At 46.8% G+C, this 14453-nt stretch overlaps 1 protein-coding gene across 1 annotated transcript in view; it reads left to right on the top strand.

Annotated features, from left to right (window-relative positions):
* Nucleotides 1-13435, top strand: part of ergic53 (protein ERGIC-53) — a 59377-nt gene extending 45942 nt beyond the window's left edge. Inside the window, exons 11-12 of the mRNA XM_065432512.1 lie at nt 5829-5932; nt 12172-13435. Coding sequence (XP_065288584.1) covers nt 5829-5932; nt 12172-12208 — 141 coding nt within the window. The 3' untranslated portion in view covers nt 12209-13435. The remainder of the gene's footprint in view (nt 1-5828; nt 5933-12171) is intronic.
* The last annotated feature ends 1018 nt before the right edge of the window (nt 13436-14453 follow it).

Here is a 14453-nt window from a genome sequence, read left to right as displayed (position 1 = left end):
TGAGTCGGTCCGTCCAAAAACCATGCGGTGACCGTAATCACAGTGATGATAGTGAGAGCATTTTTCACGAATGGCCACTTAGTGGCGGCCTCTCGAACTGGCGTGCGGCTTCTTGCAGCCAGTTCTATAGCCCTGCCCGGCCAAAACTTGTCAAAAGCCAAAATGGCGGTTGGAGCGCGTTGCCTACTTTAGCCCAGGCGGGTTCGGGCTGCTAAGTTGCGACGTATCATGCGGGAACGTTTTCACAGCTACGACGTAACAGCGGGGTTCCTTATACATTGGATCCTATGGAAGCTATGCCAGGACCGGATGAAAACGACGTAGCAGCCGGGAAAACTCAGCAGTGAGGAACGTAACAGCGGGGTTCTACTGTAAAGGGTGGCTCCAAGGCTTCAAAAGCAGGTACGGAATTGTCAGCAAAGTAATTAGCAGTTAGTCCTTCTCTTCGGACAACAATGGTGCCACTTCTTGGATTGAGCACAAGCTATCGGGCATTTTGGAGCGTTACGACTCGTGTGATACATACAAAGCTGATGGGATGGCCCCGTTTTTATGAGTTGCTCCCAAACTGCACCCTTACGCAAAAAGGAGACGTCTGCCACGGCAGCAACCAGAATAAATGTCGCTTGTCAGTTTTGCTCTGCGTAAATTTGGACGGAAGCGATAAGCGAGTTCCACTGGTTATCGGCAAAAGCGCCCAACCCTGATACTGTGAAGGGACACACAGAATGCCTGTGAAATACTTGGCAAATGCGAAAGCATGGTTTATACTGGGTATTTTTAGTGACTGGTTGAGAGAGTTTGAGAAAGATATAAAGAAAGAAGGCCGCAGAATTTGACTATTTGTAGACAACTGTACTGCGCACCATGTTGAAGGCCTCGAGCTGTCTAACATTGAGCTCCAGTTTTTACCCGTGAACTGTACCTTGCTCATTCAGCCCCTTGACAGAGGAATTATTAACAGTGTGAGGTGTTCCTACTGGCGTAGACTAATCCAGAGGCTGCTTCTGAATGTTCGTCTTCAGCGGGGAAACAAAGGTTGACATTTTTCGAGCAGTTGAGATGCTTGAAGCATCCTGGCAGGCAACAACTTCAGACATTATTATGAACTGCTTCACCAAGGCTCGGATCATAAAAGAGGTTCAGGCTGTGGAAACTGACAGTGGAGCGGGAGCTTTCACGCCCGCCCGATCTCGCCGAAGCTTGGGTTTCACTGCATGCGATTAGAACAGCACCAGACGACGTGCAGCTTCGCAATTTTTCGTATGCGGACCACTGCACCGTCACTACAGAAGAGATCTCGGGTGCGGCACTGGTGGAGAGTGTCCCATATCAGTGACAACGATGGTTCTTCGGAGGTCGATTCATCACGTGCTTTGCCTTCCGCAATGGAAGTGCTCAATGCCATTGACGTTTTTTGCCGCGTCACGGGCTCACTAGACAATGATGGAACAGTGTTGTGTACCTTGATGTCTTATGAACGTTCAGTGTTGCCGTCTCTCTCATGAACAAGCAAAAGAGCAAAATAAGTTTTTTGCCGCTAAATAAATGCGTTTTGGGTGAGTACCTCCAGTTCCCCCTTTGTTCAATTTGTGCATTTCTTTTTCGGATTTTCATGCTGAAACTGCATACAATGCAGTCCAGTTATAGCGATGCCATATACAATAAAAGCTAGTTAAACCACACCCGCTTAAGCAGTAGTCTCGTTTTAAAAGTAGTAAAGTTAAATCCCTGAATCAGTGGCCATTGAACATAATACGTTCTGTATCCACATAAACCGTACCAGCTCATTGCGTACATATTGGTTAACACGTAGTGTTTGCACTTTTCGTCGTGTAATCACAGCGATGCGTCGTCCCCATTGGGTGGTCCGGCAGAACAAGCCTCAGATATCAGAACAAGGGCCTCCAAGTGCCCTGTTTGTTTGCACATGAAGCCCCATCAACATCATTTCTGCACCTTGCCAGAGTGCTGTGGCATCTTGTAATCTAGGACTCTCGTCATGCTGAAGCTTGAATAAAAAATACCGAGTGCTCAGCGTAGAACAAAAAATTGGACATCATTCGTGCTATCGAACATGGTGCAAGGAAGGCGCTGGCACACAAGGATCTACCATTGACTATGGTGTGTGGCATGTGAAATGCAAAGAAGTTGCTAGGCAGCACTGCTGGGACTGCTAAGAGATGTCTGCTACGAGGTTCGACTTTTTGCCATCGTTGTATCTGCTGTTGCCATAGGGTCTACCTAATGACAGTGATGAGGACAACACGGAAAGCAACAGCACAGACGATTCAGGCCCAACAGTGGCAGAAGCTGCTTGTTACGTCAGCCTCAGGAATGCAGTCATCGCAATGAGAACAGCACTCTGCAATGAAAAGGGCGCCCCGCGACTTCGGCAGCGCTATCACACCCGTGCACGGAGATTATATAACGCAACGAGGAATCTGCCATGCGAATGTTTGCCGAGAAGATGGGGCTGGCTGAAAAGCTGGCTCGCAGGTTCAGTAAGTTTGAGGCTGCTGTCGTTGCTGCTAGGCCGTGGCGGCATTCAAACAAAGATAAGACTTTTGTTGCACGAAGTGGACAAATATTGCACATTATTGCCCTTTTATCGCACTCTCAGTTCCCTTTTTGACAGGTCAGTGGGTGATCTTATGCTACCATTTAGTATGTACTTCTTCCAAGCTCTGGCCAACTGCGGTTTAACGAGGTTTCACTGTATTACAATATATCAGTTATAACGATGAGCCGACTTAAAAATTAGGGCTATGAGAAAAAAAAAAACATATGTAGTGATACATTATTCACTGCATATGGTTATAACAATTAAAATTTGGCCTTTTAGACAGCATTTTCCCTTCAGAATAATCGTGAAATTTGCATTCCTAAGTTCCCCTTAAACTAACGATGCTGAGACGGGGCGATACGTTTGCCTACGCACGTTCATATCTGCCAACATTAAGTATAAACCTCATGCAAGCAATCTTGCGCGCGACAAGCGAGGCGATAGAGATGGTGGTTGCATTCGCTCATTGCCTACAAGTCGTACCCCATGTGAGCGACGATATCGAGCGACATCTCCCCGGTGTTGCCGGTATGAGGGCTGCAAAGACGCATTGAAACTAGCGTGATGCATGATTTATTAACTTAAGTTGATATATTTAACTGTAAAAAGCAGCATAAAATATTTCTGAAGGTCTAGTAGGTTCTTATCCTTGCACATATAAGCATTCAATCATTTGCTTGTTCCATGCGACAATCGGTAGTATTTGAGTGATGTACATCCAGTTCCTGCTTTGCGGTGTTGGCTAGTCGTTCATAGCACTATGGGGCGATGGGCAACGCTTTCTAGATTTCCAGAACCGAGCGATCGAGTGACAAGACCAAGTGATCTGTTCAAGCGACTGTCCGTTTTGTCGCTTGTCGCTGTCGCATTCTAAATCGCCCTTGTGGGGTTTAGCCTTTAACCGTTTAAGATGGTGCCAGCCGCCTAGTGTCCGTGTCACTCACGATTGAGCTACACGTGAGGCGAGGGCAAAAAAAGCAGCGTGAAGGGAAGTGGTGCCCGCTTTTCGCACCCTTCTCAGCAGGTGTGCAAATGCTCCACAGAAGCAGTAGCGGACAGCCCGGTTGATAGAATGTGCCGCCAACAAACCACAACGGTCTATCGCTTGAGACAAGGCTGTAAATTTTGCAAGGCCCAAAGTGTGCGCTCACACAGGAGCACGGGGATCACGACAGCCTCAATTAGGGGCCATACCGATCAGGGGCCAGTCAGTGACATTACCAAGCACTGCAAGCATGTCACTGCTAACAACGAAACAGGTGGTGCTTCGATGAAAGAGGTTTTGAATGCAGATAGTGCTGCCTCGTTATATGAAGAGATCAGGGCAAATGTTGTCGCGACAGATGGTGACATTGTGCGATGGGAGTGTCGAAATTGACAGTGACCCGTCTTTGACACCGACCCCAATGTTCACGCGAAGTGCACTGTTGTCTGTCGAGTCGTTCATTGATTTCATTCACGTTTAATTATTGCCACTAGTGTTCACACAGCAGCTGGACAGCGAAGTTGTGAATCGGAAACTTCCACGAAAGCAAGTGCAGATTTTCGACTATTTCGTTGCGCCTAACATGTTATATGTGCTATTTAGAGGTATAAATAAACGTTTTATTTTTGACAGGCTACTTTATACCACGGCTATTTTTTAGCACAAATGGCAAATTAGGTTTCAGAGCTATAAACTTATAAAGGTACATTCGATAGCTTTTTTTACTGCAGTCCAGATATAACGATGATCGGTTATAGCGATCGGATTTTTCGTTCTTCTTGATATCGTTATAAGTGAGCTGCACTGTATAATGAAAACCTCTTTGTACAAAAAATTTTCGAGCCTTTGTCAATTTCTTTATATCCAGGTTTAACTGTATTTAGAACCTCAATAGTATGAAGTGGTTTGTATGTGATTTTAATATAACGAAATTTTACTACCGCCGCAAAGAAATGCCGAGACAATAAATGGAAACTTCCACTGACACAGATGGTCAAATGAATGAATTACAAGCAGCGCTTACAAATGCACCTCTCAAATTGTGCTCTGCGCGACAAGAGCGACCGCAGAAGTGGAGCTGCATTATGTTCCGTATAAAGGTCAAGTGAAGTAAGATCCTATCGTGCCTCATGCACTGTGTGCTTTAGGTGTGAGTGAAAGGGGGTGAGGGTGAGACAAGAAAAATGGTTTCACAAGTGATGCCCTCTTGCGCGGGCAAAGGTAAAGAGAAGGAGGGGAGCAAGTTCGTGGTAACACAGTCAAATCCATGTGAGGGAGCGGAGTTTGGGGTAAGTTGGCATGCACCTTGATTGGTGCCATGTCTCGGCCGTGGCTGTGCATAGCTGGGAGCACGGCTGAGTGCATACACACCTGCACACCCTGTTTTAGAGGTAATCTGCCATGCGTACAAAGAGTGGCCATGCTGAGTTGGCATGGCACCATGTAAGCTGTCTTCCCATGTGTTTAGTATTGGAGGTTGCATAATCTTGAGTTTCGGTGACCCGTTGGAGCGAGAGGCAGATGAAGCATTCGCTCGCCGCCGCTTTTCCTGATAGCATCATCCCAGTATGGGCGATGCTATCAGCCACGGTGGCAGAGTGTGTGCGAGAGCGTGGCTGGGTTTGCTTAATTCGCACCACTGATGTGCAGATGTCGTCGACGTATGTGGCAGGAAACTGTATCATTTGTCGCCGACTCACAAATTTATCAAAATGAATTGTTATCTTGTTCAAACTTGCTTTTTTTGACTGCCCAGTAATTTGAAAAATTCTGCGACTCCTCTCCGTGTAAGAAAAGTCGATCGGTGACTGTATTTATTTGTATAAAAGGACGAATTTCAATACAAAGAAATTTCAATATAACGAAGCAAATTGCCGATTTTGCCGGCTTCATTATATCGAGGTTTAACTGTATAGCTAAAACGGAGCAGTGGGAGACGGTGCTGCTCAGCTCGGATGCTGAAACTCTGTCCCAGGCTGTCCAAATGGCTAAGGCCACCGCCAAGGAGTAGGGACTCCTGGCCAATGGCTGAGGAGCGAGGGAAGGGACTCCCAACCTTCCCTACCCCTGACCCCATACTGCACAATTAATAACGTTGTTCTCTCTCTCTTTCTCTCTGCATTATGACATTGCGATAACGTTGATGACTCAACGTCTGGCACTTTTTGATAGCATTAGTGTGGAATTATAAAGTGTTCCTCAATGGAATCCTATTATGTGCAGATGCATGGCATTGTGGGCTCACAGGGGCGTAAACAACCTGTGCTGTATTTGCAGAAGCTGCCTTTGACTGGTTGTGCTACAACCTGCCTGAGCCCCACCTACTTCCTGATTTTCTCGACACTGCAACTGGTCATCACCTTGGGATACCTCATGTACAAGTGAGTTATCACAGTTCTGTTTAGCTTTGATGAACTTGTTACGTAGTGGTGGAAATTTTTAATTAAAAAAATGAAGGCATACTAAATCCAGCCACTTCAGCAGGAATACATGACCTGTTAGCAGAGTGAATCGTGATGGAAAGCCAAGTTTACAGTCAAACCAAAGCACAGGGTTGCACAATGTTATGTATTTGACAGTGATTTGTATGCTTTTCTCCTTTATTTTTCTCTTTTTCTGCCGGTAAAGTTCGCAAAACTTGTCAGGCTGAATTTCATTTTTGAATGCAGTAATTCTTTTAAATTCAGTGGAATGTTTCAAATAAGGTGTTCAGTAGGCAGACCAGCAAATGGTACCAAACGCTCTGTGTCCTTGTATGCAACAGTTGTGAATGGGATTGCCGAGATCTATGAGCACCACCTCTTCCAAGCCAGCTGGCAGTTTGGAGGCATCTCAAGGCAATGGTTGATGTTGGTGATGTTATGGTGGCTAGAGGGGTAAGCGTGCCAACCAAGCGTAGTTCACCACTTCTCCACATCATGACACAACAATGGTGCTGCAGTCAGTAGAGCAGTTCTCTTGCACGCATTGTTGTCTGCATGCAGGGAATACAAAATGCATGTTAGAGGATGTTGTCACGTAGTAGTGACGGGGAATAATACAGCAACGAATCTGTGAATGACGAAACTAACTTTTATTGGGCGATCTTGTGCCCACAAAAGCAAGTTACACTCAAAGCACAGCAATAGCGGCGAACAGGGTCAGCAGTCATTGAAATCTGACAGCGGGTCAAGCACGTCTGCTTTTATACATCAGTCAGTGCAGATTCCAGAGAACTCACTGGTCCCTGCCAGTCTTCTAGAAAGTACTACACAATTCACATTGCGCGTACAAACAATCGGATTCCGGAAGGTTTGGTGACAACAGACAGTGGATAGACCCATCGATAACTTTAGAGAAACTTCCTATATATACTGGTGCGTCCTGTGCTGAGCGATAACATTTGTTAGACAGTGAAACACGGTCCCCCAATAAAGATGAACAAGTACACATGTCAATACCCCCCTCTTAAAGAGCATCGTCCCGCTGTTGTCATTTGTCAGCAGCAAAACATCCGCAGACGTAGAAAACGTCATCGAGGGTGAGCAACGTCTAGTGCTCGACTATGAAATTTCCATTGCAAGAGGGATCACTTGACTGCACAGAGGGAAAGTAAAAATAATTCTGACAAACTTCAGCCAGGCGTTCAAGCACATCAACAAGGGCATGACGATCGCATACATAGAGGAAATTGTGGAAGCCAGCAATGCATTTGTCCTTTCAGACTCTGCTGCATCTACCCCGACGACCATAGTTCCCGAACCAGACTTCGACACAAATTCAAGTCTTCTCAGAAGTTCACAACTCGGAAGTCTTCTCGGACGATACAAAGACTGCTTTTCAATGTCATGGAGGATTCGACAAACACCAGTTGCAGAGCATCGCATAATAACTGAAGAGTGTGCTCGGCCACTCTGCCAGAACCCTTACCGAGTTTCGACGTGAGAATGTGAAGCTATAAGGCAACAAGTCAATGAAAGGCTGCACGACGATATCATCCAGCCATCGAAAAGCCTGTAGGCATCTCCTGTAATCTTGGTGAAAGAAAAGGATGCAACCCTAAGTTTCTGCATCGATTATCGTCGACTGAACAAGATCACGAAGAAGGACTTATACCCCCTCCCATGGATAGACAATGCATTGGATCGGTTCTACAATTCTAAATACAGTCGACTCTCGTTATAATGGACCCTGATAACCCGACAAAAAAACGTCAGGTTTATCCGAAGTCCATAACATCTAAAACGCCTCACTTTATTGCAAAGAGTTAGCGACGAACATCGAAAGTAAAAAACGAACAAAAAAAATGCAGTTTCGCCCGAAAGGCGAAGCATCGATTGTGATACTCACTTCAACGCGAACTAAACGTTGAAAGCACAGCGCATACGAAGCCTCTGGCCTAGGGCATACTTTGTCCACATCGCAGATCGCTTTCAACATGCGGCACCCGCACGGGTGAGCACTTTGTTCACATCGCAGATAGCTTTCAAGATTTGGCGGCCGTACGCCTTAAGCAGCAGCCACTGGAGTAGAACCCCTCCCCCCTCTCACCTCCCCCATGCCTCGCGCGCGAAAAACCACGCGTTTCTACCCCGCCTGCCTCTCTCGCTCGCACTATATTGAGCCGCGGCTGGCCCTCGCAAGTCGGTTGTCAGCCTGTGTCAACAAGGCAAAGGTACGTCTTATACGGCCGATTTCGAAAAAAAATTGCCGCTAATTTCGTCCGCTGTAGCCGATAGTCCGTTGTAGCTCGGTTTGTTAAAAGCGAACTTCGTTGCATAAATAAAATAGGTAGAACAAGCTGAGGCTGAAATATAATTTGTTATGTACGAAAGTCTGTTGTATGCGGGTTGTTTTAATGAGCATAGACTGTACTTTTCATCGATGGATCTTAGGACTGGCTACTCGCAAATAGAAGTCAACAAGCAAGATCGCGAAAAGATGGCCTTCAACATGCCAGGTGGCCTCTATGAGTTCAAGGTCATGGCATTTGGACTGTACTCGGCGCCTGCAACATCCCAGCGTGTGATGGACACAGTTTTAGCAGGATTGAAGTGACGGACCATTCTTGTTTACTCGGATGACATCGTCGTCTTCGCCAAAAATTTTGACGAACACCTTAAGTGGCATGCGACAGTACTAGAGGCCATCAAGTCATCAGGGCTCACTCTGAAGTCAGAAGAGTGCCGCTTTGCTTACGACGAGCTTTTGTTCTTAGGCCACGGCATCAGCAAATCTGGAGTCCTCCCTGACCCGCAGAAGACAGCTGCCATCATAATGTTCCCGCAGCCCATTGACAAGAAGGCATTGCATAGATTCCTTGGCATGTGTGCCTACTACAGGCGCTTTGTCAAAGACTTTTCACGCATTGCTGAGCCGCTGACACATCTAACTAAATGTGATGTTGAGTTCAAGTGGGAAATGCTGCAGGCCGACGCATTTCAAGAACTCGGTCACCGCTGGTACTTGCCCACTTTAATGAGGACACCGATACAGAAATCCACACTGACAGCAGTAGCCTAGGCCTCAGTGCCGTCCTAGTCCAGGGGAAAGATGGAATTGAATGGGTGATAGCTTACACTAGCCTGTCGCTGTCAAAAGCGGAAGGCAATTACAGTCGCCGACCGTTTATTCGGACCTCACGGGGACTGCGAAAATGTCCGAAAAAGCAGATTAAGAAAAAAAATGAAATCCTTTATTTCCACACACTTATTCGGGCTCGGCAGTAGGCTTGGAAGAAATCGTGAATGCGCCATTGCACGCTGTTCCGTTTACGTGCTATCAGATAAGTCTGAATCTCGGAGAGGGTCGTACGGTCACTATTAGCGGCTGAAAGCACAGTCATTGGTTGTACACGCTCCGCATGCCACGGCAGCGCAGCACATGGTGCGTCATCTTCCGACTCGTCATTGTCCGGTGGTGCAGCAGAAACCTGACGAATGATCTTGCCGTCGTCAAGTTCTGCGCATGTCAGTACAGCAGTGTCAGCACCTATGAAACTGTCAAATGAGACGGTGTCCGGAATCGCAATGCAACCACTGCGCAGGTCTCGGCAGAACATTTCCCGCGTCAGTAGGGAGCACATCGGAAGGCGACAAGTCTTAGGCCTCCCGGCACCCGCTTGCCGGCATTCCCCAGCGCAGTCTGCGCCGGCACTGTCGGCGCCATTAGACCTTTGACGCGATGTTTACGTATGCTGCGTTGGATCACCGAAACCTCGACACAGCACACAAAGCAAACACCACCGTGCCGACACCAGTCGCACAAACGAAAAACGCGGCCTACTCGCAGCGTCTTGCGCGAAGAAACAAATCAGCTGCTGGATTGTCTTGACATGGCTTACTAAGCTGAAACCGGAACTGCTGCAGAGCCACTCTATCTAACCAGGCAGAAACGATGATGATGAGCGGGGATTTCCAGTAGCGCCACTTCGTGGGGCAGCAAGGAAGCTCCGTTCAAAATAAAAATGGCGTTCAGCAAGTCGAACCATGCACCGGTCAGAGTCGGTGCATGGTGCTCTTGACCGAGTTGGCTCAAGGAGTGTCCGAAAAATCAGACGAGAGGTTGCAAGGTGTCCGAACTTTCGGCAGTTGTTATACATTATGGTCTCTGGGGAGAATGGCGGTGCCGCGAAGCTGACCGAATAATCGGGCATGTCCGAATTTTCGGAGTCCGGAAAATCGGTCGGCGACTGTATTCTACAACCAAAAAGGCCCTGCCATCGTTTGGGCTACATCAAAATTCCACCTTTAGCTATATGGCAGGCCATTCAAAATCGTCAGCAACCATCATGCGTTGTGTTGGCTAGCGAAATTAAAGGACTATTCAGGATGCCTGATGTGGTGGAGCTGCAGACTGCAAGAATATGTTGTCACTGTAATCTGCAAGTCTGGGCAAAAATACCCTGATGCCGACTGCCTGTCGAGTGCTCCCGTGGGCCCGCCGCCCCAAGATGACCAAGACGAGGACGCCTTTTTAGGTGCACTAAGTGCAGACGACTTTGCTGAGCACGAGCGAGTGGACCCAGAACTCGGAAGCCTTGCCAAGTACTACCAAGTTAAGGCAGTCGTTTTCCCAAGGGTGTTTAGGCGCGGATTGTCTGCTTGTGTACTATGAAACTATGTCCCGGTGAAGAACTTTTCGCCAGCCCACGCAAACTACCTTCTCTTTGTGCCCGCAGCAGCACTCCGATCAGAAGTCCTGCAAGTCCTGCACGATAAGACTGCTGGGCATCTCGGGTTTTCCCGCACGCTCGCAAGAATGCAAGTATTACTGGCCACACTTTACCGCTGACGTCACTTGTTACGTGAAGACATGTTGAGACTGCAAGCGACGTAAGATACCACCGGCAAGGCCGGTGCAATTATGTACTACAGCCTGTTGAGCCTCCTTGCCGACCTTTTCAGCAGATCAAGACGGATTTGCTGGACCCTTTCCAACCTCAACATCTGGAAACAAGTGGATCATCGTGGCCACTGACTACGTTACCCACTATGCCGAAACGAAAGTCCTGCAGTGGAAGTAGCCAAATTTTTTGTAGAGAGCATCCTCTTGCGACATGGTGCACCAGAAGTCCTCGTTACTGACAGAGGAACGGCTTTTACAGCTGAGTTTACTCAAGCCATCCTGCAGTATAGCCAGACAAGTCACTGGAGGACCACTGCCTACTACCCGAAGACGAATGGCCTAATGGAACATCTGAACAAGACACTCACTGACATGTTAGCGATGTATGTAGCCGTCGAACACAAAACGTGGGATGCCGTGCTCCTGTTTGTCACATTTGCTTATTACACGGCAGTGTAAGAAACAACACAGATCACGCCGTTCGAGCTGGTTTACAGAAGGAACCCGACGACGACTCTTGACGCCATGCTGCCGCAAGTCACCATCAAGAAGCCTGACAGCTCGCCTGCCTGCGCATCAAGAACCAGCAGAGGACCAATCGCCGGCACTACAATCTTTGAAGACACTACGTGGAATACCAGCCCGGCGACTGTGTTAGGGTGTCGACCCCGATACGCTGACGATGACTCAGTGAGAAACCACTGCGACGCGTTTTCTGACTCTGCAAGATTATCTGAAACATTGGCGTACTGACTATGAGGTTGTGCCAAGCGGTATTTCGCAATCACAGCAACGCCGCTCGTGACCTGAAATAGTCCAAGTTGTGTGCCTTAAGTCATTCTACCAGTGCTAACGAACTTTAGGACTTCGTTTCTTCGTTGCTTTGTTAGTTTTTTTTAATATTTGTTGTAATGAATGTTGACTGTACTACACATTTACAGTAGAACTCCATTGATATGTTTTTCAAAGGCCCACGGAAAAAGAATAACAGCCGGGAAAACGTAACAGTGAGGAACGTATCAGTGGGGTACAACTGTATAACCAATTTAGGCAAAGTGATACTTTGATACAAATCTAACAAAGTATGACATTTCCTTTAGTCATCTTAGGTACTTTAAGGCCTTGAAGTATGTATGTAACGTAAACTGAGTTTCTCAAACTGCAAACACCTTGTCCATCTGAGGGGTGCTTGAGTAATAAGTTATGGGCTCAATTAAGGTATAAACTGTTTGCATGTTACTTTGCCTATGTAGAAGAGGGCAAAATGTAAAGCGTCTGCTCTGCGCTTTTGCAGGAGCAGCAAGGAGGCTGCAGCTAAGAAGTTCTACTGAGGCAGGCCGTTTGACAGCATGGCTCTGTGCATGTGCGGCAATCAAGTCGCGAGGACCCAATGGGTGTGGCGGGTGTGCCAACGTGCGCTCAGTGCGACCAAGCCGATTCTCTGGCATGACTCTCACCACCCATGCATCTCATCAACATGTCTCACAGTGGCGACAGCAGCGGCATCACGGCAGTCTCTTCTTTCTCATCGGACATTCCAGCAGCCTCACCTCACTATCTCCGACATCCCAGGGGGTTGTCATGCTTTGCTCACGGTGGTCTTGAAGTCATCACGCAGGGTCTTTAGAGCATTAAAACTAGTAATCACGGGTAATCACGGGACATTTTCTATGTTGGAGGCAGCACAGAAGCTGTTCCACTTAAACATTTCATCTTTTTCCTGTAGAAGCTTTTTGCCCGTTCTTATTGTAATGATATGTATTTACCTCTCAGCCTTAAGAAGTGTGCTGTGCAAGTGTAAAGCTTGCTTAGCAACATGCTCTTTCTTGCCATCTTTTATTTTGCAATATGTTTGCTTGTAAGTCTTAATATATCCCACAGATGATCACAAGCTGCTCTGTTCAGGATGTGCTTTAGTTGGGGCCTGCAATAAATGAAGTGCCAGAACTCAGTCTGAAGCAGGTTGTTAGACTCGCAGGCACTATGGGCACTGGCAGCATTGGACTACTTCTGGAAGAAAAAATATTCCAATTTTTTTCCTGCACACTTATTTGAATTGTTTTGCTGGCTTGTTCATACTGAACACTGCTATGTGTGTGATCGCATTTTCAATTATAAATATCATTGAGCTCATCTAAGTGTGCATATCGTACATGGTTCCTTACTTGCACGTGCGCAGGACTAGTTTGATTGTCTGGTATGAAGACATGATGCAAGACAGTTTTAAAGTGTGCAAGGCGAGTTTCAAAATTGGATGCTTAAGTCATGACTCTGCATTGTATGTCTGGACATTCCAAACACATTCTTTGGATGGATCATGATGCTCTAAAAACCAAGTTCGGTGACTTGAATTTGTCTTTGTCTTGGGCCGTATATGTACCTTTTATTGTGGGAGGGTAGGAGTGCAATTTTTCGCCTGGCATTATGTGACACAAATGAAGACTGTGTACATACAGAGGTTGTCCCGTGGCTGCATTTTTTTTCTACTTGTTTATAGAAGGTGTAAAATAATTTGTTTAGGTGCTGAGCAGAATTAAATTTTGTTTCATCTGGAAGAACTACAAGAGTGACTCATTTTTAAGCTGAAGCTTTCTTTGCCTTTCCCCCCGCATTGCGATTGCTGGCTGCTTCCTTGCACGACAGTCTTGAGGCAACAGTGGTTTGACTCACATTGGCCATGTGGTAGTGGCAGTTGACTGAAGGGCTCGGTTTAATGCATTAATTTTGAATGCGTGGTTTAGTGCGTCAGTGTATACTGGCTCATAAATGATGTGGAGCTGTGGCACGAGCATTGAGGAGCATGGTGAACATTTTGCCTGGAAAAGCAAAGTGGAGCAGCAATAATAAGCAGGGAACTCGGATGCTTTGAACTCCGAGTTAGCGATTGCTCATACGGTAACCTTGAAGCTGGGTGGTTTCTGCAATTATGAGACAGCAGTGGAACCTCACCACATTTTCTGGTATACCTTGGGAAACACTTTGTTCAAAAAGAGTTTAGTTCAGTGTTTAGTGCGTGCAATGCACTATAGTTTTACAGCATAAGCTGTTACAGGATCATTCCAATAGCCATTTCAGTTGGCGATGATGTCTGCCGCTGCCACCGGTGTCCATAGCAGCTACCGCCAGGAATGAGAAAAAAAAACTATTCCTGCTGGGATCGAAACTGAGCCTGCTGCCTCCCATGCAGCTACTCTACCACTAAGCCACGCCAGTACTTGCTAGCTTGCAGCAGAAAAATGCCCTATAAACACATCCTAGCTCGCAGTGTAGCATCGATACATGCACATTTTGCATTGCAGTTGCATAATATACCAGGTAGAACGCCATGTAGCAGACGCACAGGTAGCGGTACAAGGCAGTTAAAGAAGGTCTGAACAAGAAAAAAGTTTAAGGAGATGGTAATATAATGCTACAAAAAATATGTAATTTGTACCTGATTAAATCAAGCTGCCTACATGACTGTCACCGTCGTGTTTCAGAGGGGACACCAATAAATCATTACCACCATCATTAGCATCATATTATGCAACTTGTCAAATCGAGGTGGCTGACAACGCCACGTTTTAATGAGGGTGC

The sequence above is a fragment of the Dermacentor albipictus genome, chromosome 4, assembly GCF_038994185.2.
Source record: "Dermacentor albipictus isolate Rhodes 1998 colony chromosome 4, USDA_Dalb.pri_finalv2, whole genome shotgun sequence".
NCBI lineage: Eukaryota > Metazoa > Arthropoda > Arachnida > Ixodida > Ixodidae > Dermacentor > Dermacentor albipictus.
The sequence above is the reverse complement of the archived record's forward strand: the minus strand, read 5'-3'. Positions and strand labels throughout refer to the sequence as shown.